Below are 26,671 nucleotides of genomic sequence, written 5' to 3'. Positions count from 1 at the left end.
GCTAAACTACACTAGCAGGTTTTTGTGTAACAGGACTTTGACATATCTGGTTACAGAAATTACAAGAATGTCAGCAGCTCTTCAATTACATATTTCATTTCTGATTTGTCATAAAGTATCAACACCAGATAATGCTAAATCATCGGCTTCCCTTAGACTTTACAACTTGACGTCAGCAGTGACTTTCTGCGCTATCTACATAGTTGGCACTTGAATGACACTGATAGTTTGACGTGAGAAGATGAATGTCTGACTTAACAAACTGTTTTAAAATCCCCCTAGCCTTTTATCTTCAAATGTCAGTCAACAAGCCCAAGATAAAATGCTTTTACTAATATATGATGTGTTACTAAAATACCCCATGTGGTCTATCCTATGTAGGAAAACCCCACAGAAACCTTGCACTTGATGGCGATGAGCCATCAATTAGAATGCTTCTCATGCTGAAGGTATTGGAATAGGAATTGCAACCTCGTCTCACCTGTGTTCTACTCTAGGTCCCTGAAGAGGACATAGTGAGTGTGACTGAGATGCTCCAGCAGCACAGGAAAGAGCCAGCCTGCTGATGGCGGCCTGGTCCGTACTACACCCCTCTCCGTGTCTTGGGCCTGGGGCAGTACAGGGCTGGAGGGAGATGCTAACTCTGTGCCTAGACTAGCACTGCAGCATGAGCAGTATTAACTATGAACTTTGTTGCCATGACCATGCACCGATTGGATGCTGCCTGGACCCTGACCAATGCACACAGCGGGATAAGGGAATTGGTGAACTTAAAGTCCAGTTGTGATGCTGGTAAAACTGTACTTAAGGACTGCAGGTATGAGGTTATAATGAATGCATTCTAAGACTTGTTATAAGCCTATATAACCCCCTTATGTCTTATCACCCCATAACAAGAGCTGACTAAATAACAGCAATTTTGAGTCAGTTGTATGTATCGCTCTACATAGAGCGATATAACATTAAAAGGAAAGAGAAAGGGGGATACCTATCATAGCCTAAGCCTTGTCATGGCGCATGCACTCTTATAACGAGCAATAACACATTATACCTGTAGCCTTTTTAAAAAGTATTACCGTGAGGACTTTATATTACTTTCCTGCTTGCCGCAGGGCACAAACATGTTACTAGGACTGTAAACAACATGGCTGAGTCTTCCAGTGATGTTTATATCTTAATAGTATGTGTCAAAGACCCCCTTTGTGTCAAAGGTCAAATTAATTGTGTGAGTGAATTATGTGAAGCACAACTTATGCTTGGTAAAAAACATTCTCCATTGGTGCGTCATATTCGCCACATCTTCACAAATTCTACGTGTAGTAGGGCACGTACATTTCCTAATCGCACCCCCAATAGCTGAAGACACTCTTTGAAATCTCAGCACCGAGTGTTATTTTGGCCAATTATGTTTTTTTACGACATTCAAAAAGGTTCAAACTTAAAGTGTATTTGTGGAAATGATTCTGTTAATAATTGTTAAAAACAAATCTATCAGAATTGTATTTTCTTGGAAAACATGCAGGCAATACTACAAAAGATATTACAAAAATCCCACGACCATCCAAGGTTAAGTGCGGTTTTATTCAATGCCGTGATGCAGTTCCAACATCAATAAGTTACTCAGATTTCTTTTTAAGGGTCAACATTTCTTTACTTTTGTAGCTTTGACACGATCAACACTGTCTTATTTACAGTTTGTTTTTCAATTTGCACAATAAAAAACAACTTTGTTTTTCATTTCCTTGTAGACTGATATTGAAGCTACTAATATCATTAGAAATATATATATTTTTTGGTACAATGACATTTTGTACAATAAAAAACAAAATGTTCAGTGAAATATTTGTAAAATGTACTGCTTTATTCAATAAAGACTATTGAATGAATTCATGTATTTCTGGACTTCATTATGAATACATTGTCACCAATTTGTTAAGATAACATTTACTTTGTTTTGAATGAATTTACACAACAAATACCTTGGACATGGCGTGAGATGTATTACACATACTTTGTCACACTATTTGGTGATGCAATGACTTCATGACAAGCATTATGTGATTTTTTTTTTTTTTTTTAACAGTGTACATTTTTGTTTCCATCAGAATGCTTCTTGTTTTAGAGACACCAGTCATACGGTATTAGTCGATCAACCCACCATTAGTGTCTCCATGGCTCACCAGCATAGAACAACTCTAACAGACTTTGGTAAATATGTATACGTAATATTTGTGTATATTAGTCCTTTTGTCACATACTTGGTAATGGAATAATCTATCGTTTCACGTGTGTGCGATCATGTTCCTAAGTGTTCATTCTTGCTGTGTCCCTTACATTTTGAATTTCCCCAGTGTTCATATGTGTTCTCCTTGTGATCAAGTTGGAGACGGTAAGAGCTGCACCCCACTCTGGGGACATGGACAAGTGTCAGAAGGCTTTAGACAAGATCGTAGAGCTTTCCAACCTGTTGGATCACGAAGCTGGCATCCTCCTGACTACTTACGTAAGTAACAAGATGCAACTGAGTTGGTTCGGTGAATATCTTTGTCTGAAACTTGACCCGATGCCTGGCCTTTAGCTCAGTGGGCTAACACAATCTTGAGGACCACAGGGGATCAGGGTTTCAACCCTGGGTTGGTCACAGTGACAATCGCGAACTCCCCACTAAATAACTAAAGATTGCGTGGTGCTATCTCAGAATAGTATTTCAAACACTGCTATTATTCCTGGGAAAGTTATACCTGTAACTGCATTTATCTACCAAAACAAGTACTGTTCACTTGCAAGAGCGTTGAGGGATAGTCAAGCTCTTAGCTCACCTGTGTAACTACTGTGTATTATTATTGTCTACCAGCCATCTCTCTGTTACATTCGGTAGCAATTAGCCTGGGGAAGAGGTTAACTGTGGAATAACCATTGATTTGTGTATTATAAACTTTAGCAGTAAATTTTATGCTGCTGTGTTTACTACCAAGCTGCAAATAATGTGCAATTGAATTGAAAGTCCACTGTTTTATGTGCTTCCAGATCAAAACAAATGGCTTCCCAACCGATCAGCAGGCCCCAGGTGTGGATGGGGTCCCACCAACAACCATCACTGGCTCCACCCATAAGGTGAAGCTACAGAACATCCACAACAGAGCCATGCTCTTCCACTGGCACATAGACACAGTAACCAAATACATGACTGACCTGTTGGAGGCCTCAGATAATGAGACTCAGATACTCCTGCGGCTCCTGAGGGATTCCATGAACCATCTCCAGAACCTCTTTGGCCGTGTAGAGAAGCTCTTGCAGATCCTGGACTCAAATACCACTACTGTGTCCACCAAGGTGCCCCAAGACGTGTCCCGTGATGAGTATGAGAAGAAGATTTATGGCTGGGCAGTGCTAGACCGGCATAAGGACTTTCTGGCCATGGTGTTGGAAGTTGCTGGCTTTAAGGCTAATACTGTATGTGAGGGTTAGAGAGAGTGATTGTCACTTAAGGGTGATTTTAGGATATTTATTCAGGAATGTCATGTAAATCAGCAATAAGGGGACACAGGCCCATCGCCAGTAATGTGAATGTGAAAGAAGATTGTGGTTTGATTACTGCACAGTATATATTTACATCTATTTATTTGAGTTTGTTTTCAGTTTAGGTTCTAATTTATTTTCGAAACAAATCAAGGACCGCAAGGAACACTATCAAATTTGTTATTCACTTTTAAGTTATTCAATTCACTCTTGTCATGGAGAGGAACATAGACATTTCCATCCCGGTCTTTGCTGTCCCTACTGCTCCTCGTCTATGGAGCCTAAATTAGGCTAGGTTGAGGGAGCATCTCCCTCTGACTCAAATGGTGTTTCATAGAGGTTTGAGAGCTGTGGTTGGTGAGGGGGTAGAAGAACAGGAAGTAGTACTATGACGTCCAGGAAGGTCAGAAGTCCCCAGAGATTGAGAGTCTGTGTCCTAAATGACACCCTATTCCCTATTTGGTGAACTGCTTTGAGCAGAGCCCAAGTTGTTCACTAAATAGGGAATAAGGTGCCATTTGGAACACTGCCACTGACCCCCCCTATCATTCACATCTCATGACGTCCTCCTTGCATCCTCAGAACACACAGATAACAGGCTGACACTGTATACTAAAGTGTTAGTAATGCCATAAATGTTCAATGTATTCATTCATTCATGTACTGTAAGTTATTTTGTATAAACGTGTCTGCTGGGTTTGTGTTTAAACTTGGAACTTTTGGTCTCAGCTATATCAAGTTAAGTCTTGATGGCCTTTTTTTGAAAACTGCACACTGTCAATTTGTAATTATTTATTTTTTATGAGATTGATATGAACAGAGAACTCATGACCATAGGGGGCACAAGTGCACATGCCCTCTTAGATTCGTCCTGTTTAAAATGATGTATTTCTTTGTTTAATTATTTATTTTAAAGTTGTTTCTCTGTAATAGTACACTGAACAAAAATATAAATGTAACATGCAACAACAATTTCAAAGATTTTACTGAGTTAAAGTTCATAAGGAAATCAGTAAATTGAAATGAGTTAATTAGGCCCTTATTCTGTGGATTTCACATAACTGGGAATACAGAAATAAATCTGTTGGTCACAGATGCCTTAAAAAAAAATAGGGGTGTGGATCTGAAACTCAGTATCTGGTGATCACCATTTGTCTCATGCAGCGCAACACATCTCCTTTACATAGAATTGATTAGGCTGTTGATTGTGGCCTATGGAATGTTGCTCCACTCCTCAATGGCTGTTCGAAGTTGCTGGATATTGGCAGGAACTGGAACACACTGTCGTACGTGTTGATCCAAAGCATCCAAACTTGCTCAATGGTAACATGTCAGGTGAGTAGCAGGCCATGGAAGAACTGGGACATTTTCAGCTTCCAGGAATTGTGTACAGATCCTTGCGACATGGGGCTGTGCTTTATAATGCTGAAACATGAGGTGATGGCAGTGGATGAATGGCACGACAAGGCGCTTCAGGTATCTCTGTGCATTCAAATTGCCAATAGATAAAATGCAATTGTGTTCATTGTCCGAAGCTTATGCCTGCCTATACCATAATCCCACCGCCACCGTGGGGCACTCTGACATCAGTAAACCGCTTGTCCACACAATGCCATATATGCTGTCTGACATCTGACCGGTACAGTTGAAACCGGGATTAATCCGTGAAGAGCACACTTCTCCAGCATGCCAGTGGCCATCAAAGGTGAGCATTTTCCCAATGAAGTTGGCTACGATGCCGAACTGCAGTTAGGTCAAGACCCTGCTGAGGACGATGAGCATGCACATGAGTTTCATGAGGCCATTTCTGACAGTTTGTGCAGATATTCTTTGGTTGTGCAAACCCACAGTTTCATTGGCTGGTCTCAGACGATCCCTCTGGTGAAAAAGCAATCACTGACTACAAAGGGAAAACCAGCCATATCGTGGACACCCACGTCTTGCTCCCAACTAAACACCTTCACCCGCTTTGAAGATAACAGTGCCACCGATGCAGGCCACTCCCAAGGACTGTGAGCTCTTGTTCTCCGTGGCAGTCATGAGTAAGACATCTAAGCGTGTTAACTCTAGCAAGGCTGCCGGACCAGGTGGCATCCCTAGCCGCATCCTCAGAGCATACGCAGACCAGCTGGCCGGAGTGTTTACGGACATATTCAATCTCTCCCTATCCCAGTCTGCTGTCCCCACTTGCTTCAAGATGTCCACCATTGTTCCTGTACCCAAGAAATCAAAGTTAACTGAGCTAAATGACTATCACCCCATAGCACTCACTTCTGTTATCATGAAGTGCCTTGAGAAGCTAGTTAGGGATCATATCACCTCCACCCTGCCCTAGACCCACTTCAATTTACATACCGCCCCAATAGATCCACAGACGATACAATCGCCATCGCACTGCCCAATCGCCATCGCACTGCCCATCGCACCTATGTAAGAATGCTGTTCATTGACTACAGCTCAGCCTTCAACACCATAGTACCCTCCAAGCTCATCATTAAGCTCGGGGCCCTGAGTCTGAACCCCATCCTGTGCAACTGGGTAATAGACCAACCTGACGGGCCGCCCCCAGGTGGTGAAGGTCCACAACACCTCCACTACACTGATCTTCAACACAGGGGCCACTCAAGAGTGTGTGCTCAGCCCCCTCCTGCACTCCCTGTTCACCCGTGGCCACCCACACCTCCAACTCAATCATCAAGTTTGCAGACGACACAACGGTAGTAGGCCTGAATACCAGCAATGAAGAGGATGTGCCTTGGCGGAGTGGTGCCAGTAAAATAACCTCTCCCTCAACATCAACAAAAGGAAGGAGCTGATCGTGGACTTCAGGAGACAGCAGAGGGAGAATGCCCTCATCCACATCGACGGGACCTCAGTGGAGAAGGTGAAAAGCTTCAAGTCCTCAGCGTACACATCACTGACAATCTGAAATGGTCCACCCACACAGACAGTGTGGTGAATAAGGCTCAGCAGCCTTCTCAGGAGGCGGAAGAAATTTGGCTTGCACCCTCAGACCCCCACAAATCTTTACAGATGCACAATTTAGAGTATCACTGCCTGTGCCTGGCACGACAACCGCACCGCCCGCAACCACAGGGTTCTCCAGTGGGTGGTGCAATCTGCCCAATGCATCACCGGGGGCACACTGCCTGCCCTCCGGGACACCTAAAGCACCAGATGTCACAGGAAAGCTAAAAATATCATCAAGGACATAAACCACCCGAGCCACGGGCTTGTTCACCCCGCTATCATACAGGAGAGGTCAGTACAGGTGCATCATAGCTGGGACAGAGCGACTGAAAGACAGCTATCTCAAGGCCATCAGACTGTTACATAGCCACCACCATCCGGCCTCCACCCAGTACCCTGCGCTGAACTTAGTCACTGTCACGAGCCGGCTGCCACCGGGTTAGTCAACCCAGCACCTTAAAGGCTGCTGCACTATGTACATAGACATGGAATCACATGGAATCATGGAATCACATTAATAATGTTTACATACTGTATTCTAGTCAATGCCATGCCGACATTGCTCATCCTAATATTCATCTATTTTTTAATTGCATTCTTTTACTTTGAGATTTGTGTGTATTGTTGTGAATTATTAGATACTACTGCACTTTTGAAGCCAGGAACAAAAGCATTTTGCTACATCTTCAATAACATCTGCTAAATACGAGACCAATACAATTTGAATTGATTACACTCAACATGACTCAGGTCATGAAGCAGTTGCATTACTTTGGTAGTAGTTGCATCACTTTCTTGCACGTAAACTTCCTGAAGTTGAGAAACCGCTAAATTGAATGAGAAAAAGGATGATTCAGTGGATAGTTAGACATGTAATTCATAAGCCAACAAACTCAAAATTGTGTTTGGTTGACCAAATAATAATTTAAAAAGGAAACAGATTTATTTTTCTGATGGGGTTTCACCTATTATGATAGCACATTGTAAGATACTGTATGAAGGAAGTTTGCCATATCGACAGTACTTTTTGTACCATATGATGAAGCAAGATGAATATAAGACTATGGCCACACTCACTTGGCTAAGCAATTCATTCTTAGCTATATTACTGACAACATAAGCAATAAAAACTGAAGACATGGCATATGAGATTTTCTATATGAAGTCAACAGCAGGTTATATTATGCAACGTGTGCCCACAGCTACACTCCATTACAACACACTTCATTATATTAGATTGAAAAGTATACACAAAAAGAAAGCACTACTATCCGACACTGTGCACTTTCATAATGTCTTTCAGTATTTTAAAATATTGTTGCAAGGAAGCAGACTTGTGGTTTGGTTGGAATCTATAGTCGATTCCAGAGTACCATAGATTCTAGAAGCCCTAAATCCTGGTGAGAAGAATCAGGTCTCAGTATTCACTCATTTTGGAGGTCGGCAATACTATTTATTTTTAAATCATATTTTATTTATTACAATTTCAATGTACTGTATTTAAGAAAACCCTGGAATGAGTCCAAACCTTTGACTGGTACTGTATATAATATATAACATCTCTTGAATATATACTGTACCAGTCAAAAGTTTGGACATACTTCAAAACTATGAAATAACACATATGGAATAATGTAGTAACCAAAAAAGTGTTAAACAAATCAAAATATATTTTATATTTGAGATTCTTCAAAGTAGCCACCCTTTGCCTTTGGACACACTTGGCGTTCTCTCAACCAGCTTCATGAGGTAGTCACCTGGAATGCATTTCAATTAACAAGTTGCCTTGTTCATTTGTGGAATTTCTTGCCTTCTTGTTTTTTGAGCCAATATGTTGTGTGTGACAAGGTAGAGGTGGTATACAGAAGACAGCCCTATTTGGTAAAAGGGCAAGAACAGCTCAAATAAGCAAAGAGAAACAACAGTCCATCATTACTTTAAGACAAGAAAGTCAGTCAATATGGAACATTTTAAGAACTTTGAAAGTTTCACCAAAGTGCAGTCGCAAAAACCATCAAGCTCTATGATGAAACTGGCTCTCACGAGGACCGACACAAGAAAGTGTTACCTCTGCTGCAGAGGATAAGTTCATTAGAGTTACCAGCCTCAGAAATTACAGCCCAAATAAACACTTCACGGACTTTAAGTAACAGACACATCTCAACATCAACTGTTCAGAGGAGACTGGGTGAATCAGGCCTTCATGGTCAAATTGCTGAAAAGAAACTACTATTACAGGACACCAATAATAAGAAGAGACTTGCTTGGGCTAAGAAACACGATCAATGGACATTAGACTGGTGGAAATCTGTCCTTTGGTCTGATGAGTGCAAATTTGAGAGAAGCAGAGTAGGTGAACGGATGATTTCCGCATATGTGGTTCACACCGTGAAGCATGGAGCTGTGATGGTGCGTTGCTGGTGACACTGTCAGTGATTTATTTAGAATTCAAGACACAATTAACCAGCATGGCTACCACAGAATTCTGCAGCGATACGCCATCCCATCTGGTTTGTGCTTAATGTGACTATCATTTGTTTTACAGCAGGACAATGACCCAACAAAACTCCAGGCTGTTTAAGGGCTATTTGACCAAGGAGGAGAGGGATGGGGTGCTGCATCAGATGACCTGTCCTCCACAATCACCCGACCTCCACTCAATTGAGATGGTTTAGGATGAGTTGGAACGCAGAGTGAAAGAAAAGCAGCAACAAGTGCTCAGCATATGTGGGAACTCCAGGTTGAGAGAATGCGAAGAGTGTGCAAAGCTGCCATCAAGGCAAAGGGTGGCTACTTTGAAGAATCATAAACAAATCAAAACATATTTTATATTTAACAATTTTTTGGTTACTATATGATTCCATAGTTTTGATATATTCACTATTAGTCTAGTCTGCACAACACTGCCAGGACCTAGGATCGAGGGAGACACTAAAGTTTTTTAATACTATATATCTTGACATTGATGAAAATAATCATGGCCTCTAAACCTTCAAGCTGCATACTGGACACTATTCCAACTAAACTACTAAAAGAGCTGCTTCCTGTGCTTGGCCCTCGTATGTTGAGCATAATAAATGGCTCTCTATCCAGCGAATGTGTACCAAACTCACTAAGAGAGGCAGTAATAAAGCCTCTCTTGAAAAATCCAATCCTTGTCTCAGAAAAAAAACAAAAAAAAACAAACAATCGGCCTATATCAAATCTCCCATTTCTCTGAAAAAAAATGAAAAGGCTGCAACTCACTGCCTTCCTGAAGACAAACAATGTATACGAAACGTGTAAGTCTGGTTTTAGACCCCATCATAACACTGAGATTGCACACGTGAAGGTGGTAAATGACCTTTTTATGGTGTCATACCAAGGCCCTACATCTGTCCTCGTATTGTTAGACATTCACCACATTCTTTTGGAGAGATTGAAAACTGTCGGTGTTCCTCAAGGCTCCGTTTTAGGACCACTATTGTTTTCACTATATATTTTACCTCTTGGTGATGTCATTCGGAAACATAATGTTAACTTTCACTGCTATGTGGATGACACACAGCTGTACATTTCGAGGAAACATGGTGAAGCCCCAAAATTGCCCTCCCTGGAAGCCTGTTGTTTCAGACATTTTTATTTTATTTTACCTTTATTTAACTAGACAAGTCAGTTAAGAACAAATTCTTATTTTCAATGACGGCCGAGGAACAGTGGGTTAACTGCCTGTTCAGGGGGCAGAACGACAGATGCGTACCTTGTCAGCTCGGGGATTTGAACTTGCAACCTTCCGCTTACAAGTCCAACGCTCTAACCTCTAGGCTAGGCTACCCTGCGGCAAATGTTATACTTTTAAACTCTGACAAGACAGAGATGCTAGTTCTAGTAGGTCCCAAGAAACAAAGAGATCTTCTGAGAATTAATTAATCTTGATGGTTGAAGTCATCTCAAATAAAACTGTGAAGGACCATGGCATTACTCTGGCCCTTGATCTCTCTTTCGACAAACATATCAAGACTGTTTCAAGGACAGCTTTTTTCCATCTATGCAACCTTGCAAAAATCAGAAACTTTCTGTCCAAAAATTATGCTGAAAAATGTATCCATGTTTTTGTCACTTCTAGGTTCGACTACTGCAATGCTCTACTTTCCAGCTACCCGGATAACGCACAAAATAAACTTCAGTTAGTGCTAAACACAGCTGCTAGAATCTTGACTAGAACCCCAAAATTTGATTTTATGGCTTTACTGCTAACCTACAAAGCATTACATGGGCTTGCTCCTACCCATCTTTCCAATTTGGTCCCACCATACATACCTACACGTACGCTACGGTCACAAGACGCAGGCCTCCTTGCTGTCCCTGGAATTTCTAAGCAAACAGCTGGAGGCAGGGCTTTCTCCTATAGAGCTCCATTTTTATGGAATGGTCTGCCTACCCGCTCGGTTCCGGTTGGAGCGAGCGGTCGCATCTACACTTCGGTCCGCAGGTAGTATAACTTTTCATTACATTTCGTTATAGTACAACGGTTTGATTTGTCTAATCTTAGAAATGTCTTCTTAGCTAGCTACATAGCCGTCTTTGTATCAAAGATAATTGCATAATTATCGTATTTCGTCGTCCTAACGTATCTGCCCAGCAGCTAGCTAAGCAGCTAGCTAACATCCACTGTCCACCAGCACTGTAGAAACTATTACACTCAACTGAACGACTCGATTAGCGTAGTGTCAGCTAGCTACATAGTTGTCTTCGCTGTCTTCGTATCCAAGATAATTGTGCAGTTTAGAGTGTGTAGACTTAGAGTGATTATCTTAATTTACCGAGGTTAGCTAGCCAGCTATTTGTCGTCCTTAACGTAGGAGATGCTGCTAGCTAGCTAGCCAACAGCTAGCCAACCTCTACCGAATTGAACTCCAACTACCCGGTCAACATTCCGTCGCTCCACAGGTAGTATCACATTTTCATTTCACTTCATTACAGTACAACGGTTTGATTTGTTTGATCGTAGCTAGCCAGCTACATAGCCGTCTTTGTATCTAAGACAATTGTGTAGTCTAGAGCGATTTTCTAGGTTAGCTGGCCAGCTATTGTCGTTCTTTTAACGTAGCTAGCCAGCTAGCCCCCGAATAGCAGCACTGTAGTAACTATTACAGTACAACGGTTTGTTTTGTTTGATCGTAGCTAGCTAGCTACATAGCCGTCTTTGTATCTAAGACAATTGTGTAGCCTAGAGCGATTTTCTAGGTTAGCTGGCCAGCTATTGTCGTTCTTTTAACGTAGCTAGCCAGCTAGCCCCCGAATAGCAGCACTGTAGTAACTATTACAGTACAACGGTTTGTTTTGTTTGATCGTAGCTAGCTAGCTACATAGCCGTCTTTGTATCTAAGACAATTGTGTAGCCTAGAGCGATTTTCTAGGTTAGCTAGCCAGCTATTGTCGTTCTTTTAAGGTAACGTAACGCAATCAACCTGCTAGCTAGCCAGCTAGCCCCCGAATAGCAGCACTGTAGAAACTATTACACTCGACGGAACGACTTGATTAGTGTAGTGTCAACATCGCAGCCACTACCAGCTAGCCTACTCCAGCAGTACTGTATCATTTCAATCATTTTAGTCAATAAGATTCTTGCTACGTAAGCTTAACTTTCTGAACATTCGAGACGTGTAGTCCACTTGTCATTCCAATCTCCTTTGCATTAGCGTAGCCTCTTCTGTACCCTGTCAACTATGTGTCTATCTATCCCTGTTCTCTCCTCTCTGCACAGACCATACAAACGCTCCACACCGCGTGGCCGCGGCCACCCTAATCTGGTGGTCCCAGCGCGCACGACCCACGTGGAGTTCCTGGTCTCCGGTAGCCTCTGGAACTGCCGATCTGCGGCCAACAAGGCAGAGTTCATCTCAGCCTATGCCTCCCTCCAGTCCCTCGACTTCCTGGCACTGACGGAAACATGGATCACCACAGATAACACTGCTACTCCTACTGCTCTCTCTTCGTCCGCCCACGTGTTCTCGCACACCCCGAGAGCTTCTGGTCAGCGGGGTGGTGGCACCGGGATCCTCATCTCTCCCAAGTGGTCATTCTCTCTCTCTCCCCTTACCCATCTATCTATCGCCTCCTTTGAATTCCATGCTGTCACAGTTACCAGCCCTTTCAAGCTTAACATCCTTATCATTTATCGCCCTCCAGGTTCCCTCGGAGAGTTCATCAATGAGCTTGATGCCTTGATAAGCTCCTTTCCTGAGGACGGCTCACCTCTCACAGTCCTGGGCGACTTTAACCTCCCCACGTCTACCTTTGACTCATTCCTCTCTGCCTCCTTCTTTCCACTCCTCTCCTCTTTTGACCTCACCCTCTCACCTTCCCCCTACTCACAAGGCAGGCAATACGCTCGACCTCATCTTTACTAGATGCTGTTCTTCCACTAACCTCATTGCAACTCCTCCAAGTCTCCGACCACTACCTTGTATCCTTTTCCCTCTCGCTCTCATCCAACACTTCCCACACTGCCCCTACTCGGATGGTATCGCGCCGTCCCAACCTTCGCTCTCTCTCCCCCGCTACTCTCTCCTCTTCCATCCTATCATCTCTTCCCTCTGCTCATACCTTCTCCAACCTTTCTCCTGATTCTGCCTCCTCAACCCTCCTCTCTTCCCTTTCTGCATCCTTTGACTCTCTATGTCCCCTATCCTCCAGGCCGGCTCGGTCCTCCCCTCCCGCTCCGTGGCTCGATGACTCATTGCGAGCTCACAGAACAGAGCTCCGGGCAGCCGAGCGGAAATGGAGGAAAACTCGCCTCCCTGCGGACCTGGCATCCTTTCACTCCCTCCTCTCTACATTTTCCTCCTCTGTCTCTGCTGCTAAAGCCACTTTCTACCACTCTAAATTCCAAGCATCTGCCTCTAACCCTAGGAAGCTCTTTGCCACCTTCTCCTCCCTCCTGAATCCTCCTCCCCCCCCCCCCTCCTCCCTCTCTGCAGATGACTTCGTCAACCATTTTGAAAAGAAGGTCGACGACATCCGATCCTCGTTTGCTAAGTCAAACGACACCGCTGGTTCTGCTCACACTGCCCTACCCTGTGCTCTGACCTCTTTCTCCCCTCTCTCTCCAGATGAAATCTCGCTTCTTGTGACGGCCGGCCGCCCAACAACCTGCCCGCTTGACCCTATCCCCTCCTCTCTTCTCCAGACCATTTCCGGAGACCTTCTCCCTTACCTCACCTCGCTCATCAACTCATCCCTGACCGCTGGCTACGTCCCTTCCGTCTTCAAGAGAGCGAGAGTTGCACCCCTTCTGAAAAAACCTACACTCGATCCCTCCGATGTCAACAACTACAGACCAGTATCCCTTCTTTCTTTTCTCTCCAAAACTCTTGAACGTGCCGTCCTTGGCCAGCTCTCCCGCTATCTCTCTCAGAATGACCTTCTTGATCCAAATCAGTCAGGTTTCAAGACTAGTCATTCAACTGAGACTGCTCTTCTCTGTATCACGGAGGCGCTCCGCACTGCTAAAGCTAACTCTCTCCTCTGCTCTCATCCTTCTAGACCTATCGGCTGCCTTCGATACTGTGAACCATCAGATCCTCCTCTCCACCCTCTCCGAGTTGGGCATCTCCGGCGCGGCCCACGCTTGGATTGCGTCCTACCTGACAGGTCGCTCCTACCAGGTGGCGTGGGCGAGAATCTGTCTCCTCGCCACGCGCTCTCACCACTGGTGTCCCCCAGGGCTCTGTTCTAGGCCCTCTCCTATTCTCGCTATACACCAAGTCACTTGGCTCTGTCATAACCTCACATGGTCTCTCCTATCATTGCTATGCAGACGACACACAATTAATCTTTCCTTTCCCCCTTCTGATGACCAGGTGGCGAATCGCATCTCTGCATGTCTGGCAGACATATCAGTGTGGATGACGGATCACCACCTCAAGCTGAACCTCGGCAAGACGGAGCTGCTCTTCCTCCCGGGGAAGGACTGCCCGTTCCATGATCTCGCCATCACGGTTGACAACTCCATTGTGTCCTCCTCCCAGAGCGCTAAGAACCTTGGCGTGATCCTGGACAACACCCTGTCGTTCTCAACCAACATCATGGCGGTGGCCCGTTCCTGTAGGTTCATGCTCTACAACATCCGCAGAGTACGACCCTGCCTCACACAGGAAGCGGCGCAGGTCCTAATCCAGGCACTTGTCATCTCCCGTCTGGATTACTGCAACTCGCTGTTGGCTGGGCTCCCTGCCGGTGCCATTAAACCCCTACAACTCATCCAGAACGCCGCAGCCCGTCTGGTGTTCAACCTTCCCAAGTTCTCTCACGTCACCCCGCTCCTCCGCTCTCTCCACTGGCTTCCAGTTGAAGCTCGCATCCGCTACAAGACCATGGTGCTTGCCTACGGAGCTGTGAGGGGAACGGCACCGCAGTACCTCCAGGCTCTGATCAGGCCCTACACCCAAGCAAGGGCACTGCGTTCATCCACCTCTGGCCTGCTCGCCTCCCTACCATTGAGGAAGTACAGTTCCCGCTCAGCCCAGTCAAAACTGTTCGCTGCTCTGGCCCCCCAATGGTGGAACAAACTCCCTCACGACGCCAGGACAGCGGAGTCAATCACCACCTTCCGGAGACACCTGAAACCCCACCTCTTCAAGGAATACCTAGGATAGGATAAGTAATCCTTCTCACCACCCCCCTTAATGATTTAGATGCACTATTGTAATGTGGCTGTTCCACTGGATGTCAGAAGGTGAATTCACCAATTTGTAAGTCGCTCTGGATAAGAGCGTCTGATAAATGACTTAAATGTAAATGTAAATGTACCCATGTGAGACACAGACGCCTCTTCAATAGGTCCTATGATTGAATGTAGTCTGGCCCAGGAATGTGAAGGTGAGAGGAAAGGCACTGGAGCAACGAACCGCCCTTGCGGTCTCTGCCTGGCCGGTTCCCCTCACTCCACTGGGATTCTCTGCCTCAAACCCTATTACAAGTGCTGAGACACTGGCTTACTGGTGCTCCTCAATGCAGTCCCTAGGAGGGGTGCATCACTTGAGTGGGTTGGGTCACTGATGTGATCTTCCTGTTCGGATTGGGTTTGTGCAGTGGGGGATATCTTCATGGGCTATACTCTGCCTTTAGATAGTAAGTTGGTGGTTGAAGATATCCCTCTAGTGGTGTGGGGCTGTGCTTTGACAAAGTGGGTGGGGTTATATCCTGCCTGTTTGGCCCTGTCCAGGGGTTTGGTTGGACGGGGCCACAGTGTCTCTCAACCCCTCCTGTTTCAGCCTCCAGTATTTATGCTGCAGTAGTTCTTCTTCTGTCTTATTCGGTGTCCTGTGTGAATTTAAGTATGCTCTCTCTAATTCTCTTTCTCTCAGAGGACCTGAGCCCTAGGACTGTGCCTCAGGACTACCTAGACTGCTGTCCTCAGTCCACCTGGTCGTGCTGCTGCTCCAGTTTCAACTGTTCTGCCTACAGCTATCGAACACTGACCTGTTCACCGGATGTGTTACCTTGTCCCAGACCTGCTGTTTTCAACTCTCTGGAGACAGCAAGAGCGGTAGAGATACTCTGAATTTTCGGCTATGAAAAGCCAATTGACATTTACTCCTGAGGTGCTGACCTGTTGCACAGTCTACAACAACTGTGATTATTATTATTTTACCCTGCTCGTCATCTATGAAGATTTGAACATCTTGGCCATGTTCTGTTATAATCTCCACCCGGCCAGAAGAGGACTGGCAACCCCTCATAGCCTGGTTCCTCTCTAGGTTTCTTCCTAGGCACTGGCCTTCCTAGGGAGTTTTTCCTAGCCACCGTGCTTCTACACCTGCACCTGTTGTCCAAGTCTGGGTTTATTGGTCTCTTTTCCAATGACTACGTCCATCCTAGCTCACTTATTGTCTTAATCGAAATTACGGATTGCCTCTTCTCCGCTCATCATTCCCTTATGCCATAGTTTGTACATCTCACTTGTCAGTAGAAACCATATTTTTTTAAGCAAGTTAGCTCATATGAGCTATGTTTTTTTTTAAAGGCAGTAAATTAGGCTGAATGAACTGTTTCGCTGCCAGACAAGGCTCCGTTGATAGCTAAGTGTAGCAGTGGTAAGGATTCACTCCATGGTGCTGAAAAGAAAGCTCTGCTGTTGAGACAGCTTTATGTAGGCCCTAACAGTTTGTGGGCACCGTTTGTCACCATTTTAGTGCAATTAATGTACAGTCGTGGCCAAAAGTTGAGAATGACACAAATATTAATTTCCACAAAGTTTGCTGCTTCAGTGTCTTTAGAAATGTTTGTCAGATGTTACTATTGAATACTGAAGTATAATTATAAGCATTTCATAAGTGTCAAAGGCTTTTATTGACAATTACATAAAGTTGATGCAAAGAGTCAATATTTGCAGTCTTGACTCTTTATTTTACAAGACCTCTGCATTCCACCCTGGCATGCTGTCAATTAACTTCTGGGCCACATCCTGACTGATGGCAGCCCGTTATTGCATAATCAATGCTTGGAGTTTGTCAGAATGTGTGGGTTTTTATTTGTCCACCCGTCTCTTGAGGATTGACAACACGTTCTCAATGGGATTAAGGTCTGGGGAGTTTCCTGGCCATGGACCCAAAATATCAATGTTTTGTTCCCTGAGCCACTTAGTTATCACCTTTGCCTTTTGACAAGGTGCTCCATCATGCTGGAAAAGGCATTGTTCGTCACCAAACTGGTGATGGTTGGGAGAAGTTGCTCTCGGAGCATGTGTTGGCACCATTCTTTATTCATGGCTGTGTTATTAGGCAAAATTGTGAGTGAGCCCACTCCCTTGGCTGAGAAGCAACCCCACACATGAATGGTCTCAGGATGCTTTACGGTTGGCATGACACAGCACTGACTGATGGTAGCGCTCACCTTGTCTTCTCCGGATACGATTCTTTCCGGATGCCCTAAACAATTGGAAAGGGGATTCATCAGAAAAAATGACTTTACCCCAGTCCTCAGCAGTCTAATACCTGTACCTTTTGCAGAATATCAGTCTGTCCCTGATGTTTTTCCTGGAGAGAAGTGGCTTCTTTGCTGCTCTTCTTGACACCAGGCAATCCTCCAAGACTTTGCCTCACTGTGCATGCAGATGCACTCACACCTGCCTGCTGCCAATCCTGAGCAAGCTCTGTACTGGTGGTGCCCCGATCCCACAGCTGAATCAACTTTAGGAGACGGTCCTGGAGCTTGCTGGACTTTCTTGGGTGTCCTGAAGCCTTCTTCACACAACTGAACCGCACTCCTTGAAGTTCTTGATGATCCGATAAATGGTTGATTTAGGTGCAATCTTACTGGCAGCAATATCCTTGCCTGTGAAGCCCTTTTTGTGCAAAGCAATGATGACAGCACGTGTTTCCTTGCAGGTAACCATGGTTGACAGAGGAAGAACAATGATGCCAAGCATCACCCTCCTTTTGAAGCTTCCAGTCTGCTATTCAAACTCAATCAGCATGACAGAGTGATCTTCAGCCTTGTCAACACTCACACCTGTGTTAACGAGAGAATCACTGACATAATGTCAGCTGGTCCTTTTGTGGCATGGCTGAAATGCAGTAGAAATGTTTTTGGAGGATTCAGTTCATTTGCATGGCAAAGAGGGACTTTGCAATTGCAATAATTGCAATTAATCTGCTCGCTCTTCATAACATTCTGGAGTATATGCAAATTGCCATCATACAAACTGAGGCAGCAGACTGTGAAAATTAATATTTGTGTCATTCTCAGAACTTTTGGCCACGAATGTAGTGTTGTGTAGAGGCTTTGCTGGCATGCACCAACCCTCCAAAAATGAGGAGTTTGCCCCACCAAGATGTACATGCTAAAATCGCCACTGTCCCTATCCCCCCCCGGGATTTTGGCAATGGGCACATTATTGAAGGGAGCTTGCTGATCGGCATCTCGGATCCCTCGATGAGCCAATGTCTTGGATGCAATAATCAGCTAAACTAACAGTAACATACTGGGCTCCCGAGTGGTGCAGCGGTCTAAGGCACTGCATCTCAGTGCTAGAGGCGTAACTACAGACACCCTGGTTTGAATCCAGTCTGTATCACAACCGTCCGTAATTGGGAGTCCCGTAGGGTGGCACACAGCTGGCCCATAGTCGTCCAGGTTTGGCCTGTGTAGGCCGAATTTGTTCTTAAACTGACTTGCCTGGTTAAATGAAGGTTAAATGTTTTAAAAAATACCATCGCACAACTGGGTGAAGTCAAGAGGGGTGTTTGCCATGCCGCCATCAATGGGTTCCCAAATATAAACAGAATCCACATGGCCATGAAATCATTTTGGGATGGTGATTTTAACTATGCATGCGAACAGAAAAAACTTCCACACTTTATGTGCATTTGATAGGTTATGTGATGCTCAAAAGATGCTGCTGAATAAGGTGGCCAGGTAGAACGCACAACTTGTTAATTCTGCAGAACAGCAATATTGGCTTATACGTCTACAAGATAGCTTATTGTTGAGTGTTTTTTACTCATTTGTAGTATTTTGCCATTGCTCAAGCAACCTGAATTGTCCTTATGGTCCTCTCTTTGTAGCTATGCTTTTATTTTTACTGGTTAAGCCACAACTGAACGAGTGAAAAAACATTTTGGTTGAACTCAATCGCAGACATTAGCACCTCTATTTCAGTCTCAGAATAATGTTTTTTGTTGTTCCGCCGTTGAATTTCATGGTCGGGTGTTGTATATTCCCCATGTATTAAAGGGATTATTTTGACCAATTTTCAAACACAAACAGCCATGGTCACTCACGAGCACTGAGGCTTTGAGAACAATATTGGTATTTATCTGTGGTTATCTCCTACCAGTGTGTGCATGACGCTCGTAAGATTGTTTGATAAATCACACTTTTTCTATGCTAACACACATTCTAAATTCTGTTCCTAAGTATTATTTTCAAACCAAATTTTATTTGTCACGTGCCGAATACAACAGGTTACCATGAAATGCTTACTTACAAGCCCTTAACCAACAATGCAGTTCAAGAAAGAGTTTAGAAAATATTTCGTAACTAAAGTAAGAAATATAAAGTAACACAAAATAATAAGGCTATATACGAGGGGTACAGGTTAGTCAAGGTAATTTGTACATGTAGGTAGGGGTAAAGTGACTATGCATTGATAATAATCAGCGAGTAGCAGCAGTGTAAAAACAAAGGGGGTCAATGTAAATAGTCCGGGTGGCCATTTTATTAATTGTTCAGCAGTCTTTTGGACCTCGACTTGGCACTCCGGAACCGCTTGCCATTCGGTAGCAGAGAGAACAGCCTATGGCTTGGGTGACTAGAGTCTTGTACAATTTTTTGGGCCTTCCTCTGACACCGCCTAGTATATAGGTCCTGGATGTCAGGAAGCTTGGCCCCAGTAATGTACTGGGCAGTACGCAATACCCTCTTTAGCACCTTACGGTCGGAGGCAGAGCAGTTGCCATACCAGGCAGTGATGCAACCCGTCAGGATGCTCTCGATGGTGCAGTTGTAAAACCTGTTGAGGATCTGAGGATCCATGCCAAATCTTTTCAGTCTCCTGAGGGGGAAAAAGTTTTGTCGTGCCCTTTTCACGACTATCTTGGTATGTTTGGACCATGATAGTTTGTTGGTGATGTGGACACCAAGGAAGTTCAAACTCTCGACCCGCTCCACGACAGCCACGTTGATGTGAATGGGGGCGTGTTCTGCCCTCCTTTTCATGTAGTCCACGATCAGCTCCTTAGTCTTGCTCACATTGAGGGAGAGGTTGTTGTCCTGGCACTACACTGCCAGGTCTCTGACCTCTTCCCTATAGGCAGTCTCATTGTTGATCAGGCTTAACACTGTTGTGTTGTCAGCAAACTTAATGATGGTGTTGGAGTCATGCTTGGCCACGCAGTCGTGCGTGAACAGGGAGTACAGGAGGGGACCCAGTGTTGAGGATCAGCGTGGCAGATGTGTTGTTGCCTACCCTTACCACCTGGGAGCGGTCCGTCAGGAAGTCCAGGATCCAGTTGCAGATGGAGGTGTTTAGTCCCAGGGTCCTGAGTTTAGTGATGAGCTTTGTGGGCACTGTAGTGTTGAACACTGAGCTGTAGTCAATGAACAGAATTCTCACATAGGTGTTCCTTTTGTCCAGGTGGGAAAGGGCAGTGTGGAGTGCGATTGAGAAGGCGTCATCTGTGGATCTGTTGGGGTGCTATGCAAATTGGAGTCGGTCTAGGGTTTCCGGGATTATGGTGTTGATGTGAGCCATTACCAGCCTTTCAAAGCACTTCATGGCTACCGACGTGAGTGCTCCGGGGCAGTAGCCATTTAGGCAGGTTACCTTTGCTTTCTTGGGAACAGGGACTGTGGTGGTCTGCTTATAACATGTAGGTATTACAGACTCAGTCAGGGAGAGGTTGAAAATGTTAGTGAAGACACTTGCCAGTTGGTCCGCGCATACTCTTGAGTACACGTCCTGGTAATCCGTCTGGCCCCGCGGCCTTGTGAATGTTGACCTGTTGAAAGGTCTTGCTCACACCGGCTACAGAGAGTGTGATCAGTGTTGCTTGCCCTGAAGCGAGCATAAAAAGGCATTTAGCTTGTCTGGTCGGCTTTCTTCACTGGGCAGCTCGTGGCTGGGTTTTCCCTTTGTAGTCCGTAATAGTTTGCAAGTCCTGCCATATCCGACAAGCATCAGAGCCGCTATAGTAGGATTCAATCTTAGTCCTGTATTGATACTTTGCCTCTTCTATGGTTTGTCTGAAGGCATAGCTTGATTTCTTATAAGCGTCCGGATTAGTGTCCCGCTCCTTGAAAGTGGCTGCTCTAGCCTTTAGCTTGGTGCGGCGTTGCCTGTAATCCATTGATTCTCGTTGGGATATGTATGTTCGGCCACTGTGGGGGGAGGGGACGTCATCGATGCACTTATTGATGAAGCCGGTGACTGAGGTGGTATTTTTTCACCAATGCCATTGGATGAATCCCGGAACATATTCCAGTCTGTGCTAGCAAAACAGTCCTGTAGCGTAGCATCCGCGTTATCTGACCACTTCCGTACTGAGTGGGTCACTGGTACTTCCTGCTTTAGTTTTTGCTAATAAGCAGGAATCAGGAGGATACAATTATGGTTAGATTTTCCAAATGGAGGGTGAGGGAGATCTTTGTATGCATCTCTGTGTGTGGAGTAAAGGTGGTTTAGAATTGTTTTCCTTCTTGTTGCACGTGACATGCTGGTAGAAATGAGGTCAAACGGATTTAAGTTTGCCTGCATTAAAGTCCCCAGCCACGAGGGCCGCCGCTTCTGGATGAGCATTTTTCTTGTTTGCTTATGGCCTTAAACAGCTCGTTGAGTGCGGCCTTAGTGCCAGCATCGATTTGTGATGGTAAATAGACTGCTCTTGGTAGAAAGTGTGGTCTACAGCTATTCATTAGGTACTCTACCTCAGGCTAGCTATACCTCAAGACTTCCTTAATAATAGACATTGCACACCAGCTGTTATTGACAAATAAACACACACCCCCACCCCTCGTCTTACCAGAAGTAGCTGTTCTGTCCTGCCGATGCACGGCAAACACAGCCAACTGTATATTATCCGTGTCATGGTTCAGCCACAACTCGGTGAAACATAAGATATTACAATTTATGTCCCGTTGGTAGGATAGTCTCGACGGAGATCCTCCAGTTCATTCGCCAGTGATTGTACGTTGGCCAATTTTTAAAATATGTTTCTATATTGCATAGAAACTGAGGCCCCTGGTGTCCAATCACTGTATTCCAGGGTGTATAGCATTTGCCTGAAGACTAACTGAATTCTTCCACTGCTCTATGTTCGCTAAATACTTCAGCATTAGACTGCCATCCTCGAAGTCGTTTGTGGCGATGTAAAAAGGAGGTTTGTAAAAAAAAGGGGGGGGGGGGGGTTGTATAAAACAAAGTAATCAGCTCTAGCCTAGTGGCTAGAGTGTTGGGCTAGTAACCGGAAGGTTGCGAGTTCAAACCCCCGAGCTGACAAGGTACAAATCTGTCGTTCTGCCCCTGAACAGGCAGTTAACCCACTGTTCCCAGGCCGTCATTGAAAATAAGAATTTGTTCTTAACTGACTTGCCTGGTTAAATAAAGGTAAAGAAATTGGCTCATCACTACCAATCAGCAGAGTGTGAAAAACGCTGCTTTACCCATGTGTTCTGGCTATGGCCAAAACCACCAGTTTCTGGGACTGATCCGAACAGTTAGAATGTGTTTGATTCTAGAAATTGTCGGGGAGGTACTCAAATCAGATCCAGACTCACTGCAAAAAAGAACTTCCATGGGGGTGGCGTAGCATTTGACTGCAGCAAGGACTTTGCGTAGCCAGGCAATTATAGCATAGGCAGGTGGACAGAGCAAGGTAAAGCAGATCAAGCTGTTAAACCCATGTCAAAATGATCGGTAACAATAGCACAGCAGAAAGAAAATGTATGTATATTGACAATGAAAAAAACAATGTTGAAAAAGTTATTTTGTCATATATTCAATCAAAATATGCCAATTCTACATGTTGATACAGCTCTCTGACCCCAGATAAACTATAGGGTCTTTAGTCATCATAATATAGAATTATTTCATAGTGTAAAATAGATACAATTTCTATACAAAATGCAATACTGATAATTATTCTGAAAGGGTCTAAAAAAATAGACATTGCAACGTAAACCGTGAGCCGATTACTTTCAGTCACGTTATTAAATAGCCGTCAGTCAATATGCATGCACAACTACACACAAGTGATGACACATTCTTTGTCGTTTGTTTCTCAACAATGAAGACTTAACTAATACCATCCTTCAGTACATTGATCAGGCTTGAAATAAAAACCTTTATAACATGGGCCATGTTCATTTGGAAGAAAACAACTTAAACAGGGAGGGACTTAACCAATAAGAAACCCACATTTTAGTTCTGTTGCGAAACGTTGTAAAACACTTTCAGTTGCATGCCCTAATGAACACGCCCATGATGTGAAACAATGGGCAGCATGAGGCGAATCCCAACTGGTGAGCGAATGAGACCTGATGATCATCACTGATGAAGTTATGAAGCTATGCACTTATGAAGTGTAAATAATATAGAAAAATCATAAAGTATTTGTCCATAGTTGTGAGGTTATGATAGTGTTCTTCAGAGCCATATGTAGAGATGATTACTCACATTATTATATCGAAAGGTTCAACATGGTGTCCGTTGTCGTCAGTCAAAGTTTGCCAAACTCCCTCTATACAGTATATGGCTCTGGTGTTCTTGATGGCACTGTATGGTATCAGACTGTTCAAGGCCAGTATGGGACACAAGATGAAGCCCGTCTTCTCAAGCAGCATCAAGGTGTGTCCCTTAGCTCTTAGTTGGACTATAATTAGTTTATTTTCAGTCTCGTAGGTCCAAGAGGATCGAACAATCATATAGGCAGGAGTTCAGGTGGACTTTCTCCATAACAGTATTTTGCTTGTGGATTTCTGTAGGTATTTTCATGTTGGACACTCTGCATTAGCAAAATGAGAAGGTAAACACGACCATTAGAATGTTTTTCTTACCATCTCTGCATGAAAGCGTGTGGGTAGGGTCAGGGAGGTATGCATTTGTTTCATGTACACAACTCAACATACCTGCGATGAAGTTCGACACTTAGCTAAACACAGCTCAAAGTGGTCCTCCACGGCGGTGAAGAGGTTCTGAAAGCCGTCTGCAGCTCTGTTCAGGAAATGCTCTAGTAGAAGTTGCTGAGAGAGGGAGAAAGAGAGAGGGCAAGTGAGTGAGGAGAGAGAGAGAGAACATCAAAAAGAAAGGGAAATTTGGGTGAAGAGATCAGAGAGAGAGGTGTAAAGGTCAGATCAAAATCTGGAATTTCTAACATGGATTAGTTATAACTCAACCACTACAAAAGGTTAAGATGAAAACAATGTAGAGTTGAAGAGTCAAATGTAAGATAGAGATATGATACCACTGACTGAAAAGTTATGCATCCTCCAGCAAATTCTCATTTGGAACAAACAATTTAGCTATTGGGTGCACCACAACAAGAGTGCCACAGTTTGAATACCTTATCAGGCTGAAGGCAGCAGGACACACAGTACTCGTAGATGTTACAGCAGCCATTGGCCAGACAACTTTTACAGATGTACTGTCTGGAGCTCAGAGCGTTGACATTACAGCAACCGTTCACCAGCAGATCCTTCCTCTCGCACACATAACCTGGTGGACCATTACATACAATGGATTAGTCAGTGACTTGAATATTGAAGTTGTATTTCATGATACCTCAATGATAGGGGCTTTTCTTAATTCATCTTTCCTTCAATCCCATCTCATCAAAACACATTGGAGAAGAAGGTCCGGTGGGAGGAGACAGGATGTAAGGAATCGTGGAAATACAGATTGAGATAAAGCCATTATTTCCTAAGGGATTACAAGTGAGTGAATGAGTCCAGTTAGGTTAATAACTTACCCAGTTCATCTGTGAGCAGTGACTTGCCCTGAATGGAGTTCCGGCACTGAGTGATTGGCCTGCTACTGTTGCCCAGGTTAAACCTGACCTTCCATGGGATACGGTGGTCCGGGTCCCTGGCCTCCAACAGGGTGCGATCCCTTATGGTTCTCTCCTCCTGCATAACACAACACAATTCATCTCACTGGTCTTGTATAGCCAAAGGGTGGGTATAATTTGTGGAATGTTCCAACAGGAATCTGTTTCAAAAACTTCGTAAATAACAAGGTTGTCAACAAACAACGCATACTAAGTTGTATAGCGGCAGAATAAGATACCAGGTAGAGAGCTGGCTATTTAATTAAGTTTTTCACTCACCACGTTAATTCCGTAAAATGTCTGTCCTCACTCTGATAGCCTATTGACAAACCTTAAGAATAAGCTACGTTGTGAGTTGATGCCTATTCGTCAGCTAGCTGAATTGATCATGCTACTTTGTATGCGTTTGTTGACAACTTGTAAGTTACTTTACGAAGTTTTTGGAACAGATTCCTGTTAGAACGTTCCACAAATTATACCCACCCGAGCTGGACATCAGACTCTCTGTCTAGGCTAACGTAGGCCTGTACAGACAAAGATAATATCTGTTTTCCAGTTCTTTGAGCTGGACATAAAGCTGAGATGTCAAAAGTTTAAATACCTGTTTCAGGGTGTTGGTTAAGAAGTAGATCAAAGAAAGTCCAAACACCACACCTAGCACCCAACGTTTTCTCAGTAATCTTCGTAGCACCATGGCATGACCTTAGGAGATCCCAGCGACCACCCAGTCCAGCCAGAGGAATTTAATTGCAGGAATGCTCCAATAACAAGCAAGCTGGATAAACTGTTTAGTAGAGACTTGCAGTTGAACTGGGGTGTCTGGCTATGACAGAGTAACTGTTTGGTCAACACCATAACCGCAAACTAACCCATTTTGCTACCTCGCTAGCAATACTAGGCTTGAAAACGTCGTAGCTGTGAATACATGAGCTGTAAAAATATATATTTCCGTAGTGCTAGGGAGCTAGCTAAAAAAGTAAATATTAGCAAGCCGTTTTGGATAAAGACTGCTTTGTTAGCCTGTGGACACGCTAACGACACTGGGCTAGCTACTGTACTCATCCAGCTGCTAGAGTTAGCATTAGCTAGCTAACGTTCGTAGCCTGCTGTAAAATTCATCGCTAACTGGCTATAACTCTACAAGTGACACCTGTTGCCGACATTCACTTCAGAGAAATTACAGAGAAAGCCTCGGAAATAAAGGAACATTTTTTAAAAAATCTGACGTCCACCATCAAAACATTTTCCAAACTCGGATGTGCGGTGGTGGGAAAGTGAACGCTAGTTGGTTGATTTATAATTTCACTGACGTCATCATACAGGGAAAACATAGTTGCGAGCCTGGCAGCCGCAGGGGTGTGTACTACAGGGGTATGATAACTATAAATAAAACGATGATTCAGGTGAGGTTAACAATTTCCTTGCAAAAATATGCATTTAGGAAGCAACCATATAAATCTGAAAAATCAGTAAACCATTTACATGTAAATGGTGGTTGTGATAGTGCCACAATCTATCTAATCTATCTGCGGCTAGCTATAACGTCGCAATAAAAGGCTAGCCAACCATTGATACCCCCCTGCTGCTCTTTACCGTATTCACTCGTTGCCATCTGTGTGTCTGTCTGCACCCCACCACAGACCTGGATCAAATGG

At 44.2% G+C, this 26,671-nt stretch overlaps 2 protein-coding genes across 2 annotated transcripts in view; one reads left to right on the top strand and one right to left on the bottom strand.

Moving 5' to 3' along the window:
- Positions 1-1,737, top strand: part of LOC135545295 (cytosolic arginine sensor for mTORC1 subunit 1-like) — a 36,914-nt gene extending 35,177 nt beyond the window's left edge. Inside the window, exon 9 of the mRNA XM_064972919.1 lies at positions 498-1,737. Within this exon, the coding sequence (XP_064828991.1) occupies positions 498-566 (69 nt within the window). The 3' untranslated portion in view covers positions 567-1,737. The remainder of the gene's footprint in view (positions 1-497) is intronic.
- Positions 1,738-22,945: 21,208 nt separating this feature from the next.
- On the bottom strand, positions 22,946-26,309 carry LOC135545284 (SREBP regulating gene protein-like). Its single transcript, XM_064972910.1, has 5 exons — positions 25,618-26,309; positions 24,939-25,095; positions 24,534-24,685; positions 24,100-24,213; positions 22,946-23,975 (listed from the first exon to the last, which is right to left on the bottom strand). The coding sequence occupies exons 1-5, from the start codon at positions 25,708-25,710 to the stop codon at positions 23,892-23,894; spliced, it is 600 nt and encodes a 199-aa protein (XP_064828982.1). The 5' UTR covers positions 25,711-26,309; the 3' UTR covers positions 22,946-23,891.
- Positions 26,310-26,671: the final 362 nt, after the last annotated feature.

Source organism: Oncorhynchus masou, chromosome 1, assembly GCF_036934945.1.
Source record: "Oncorhynchus masou masou isolate Uvic2021 chromosome 1, UVic_Omas_1.1, whole genome shotgun sequence".
Classification (NCBI taxonomy): Eukaryota; Metazoa; Chordata; class Actinopteri; order Salmoniformes; family Salmonidae; genus Oncorhynchus; species Oncorhynchus masou.
The sequence above is the reverse complement of the archived record's forward strand: the minus strand, read 5'-3'. Positions and strand labels throughout refer to the sequence as shown.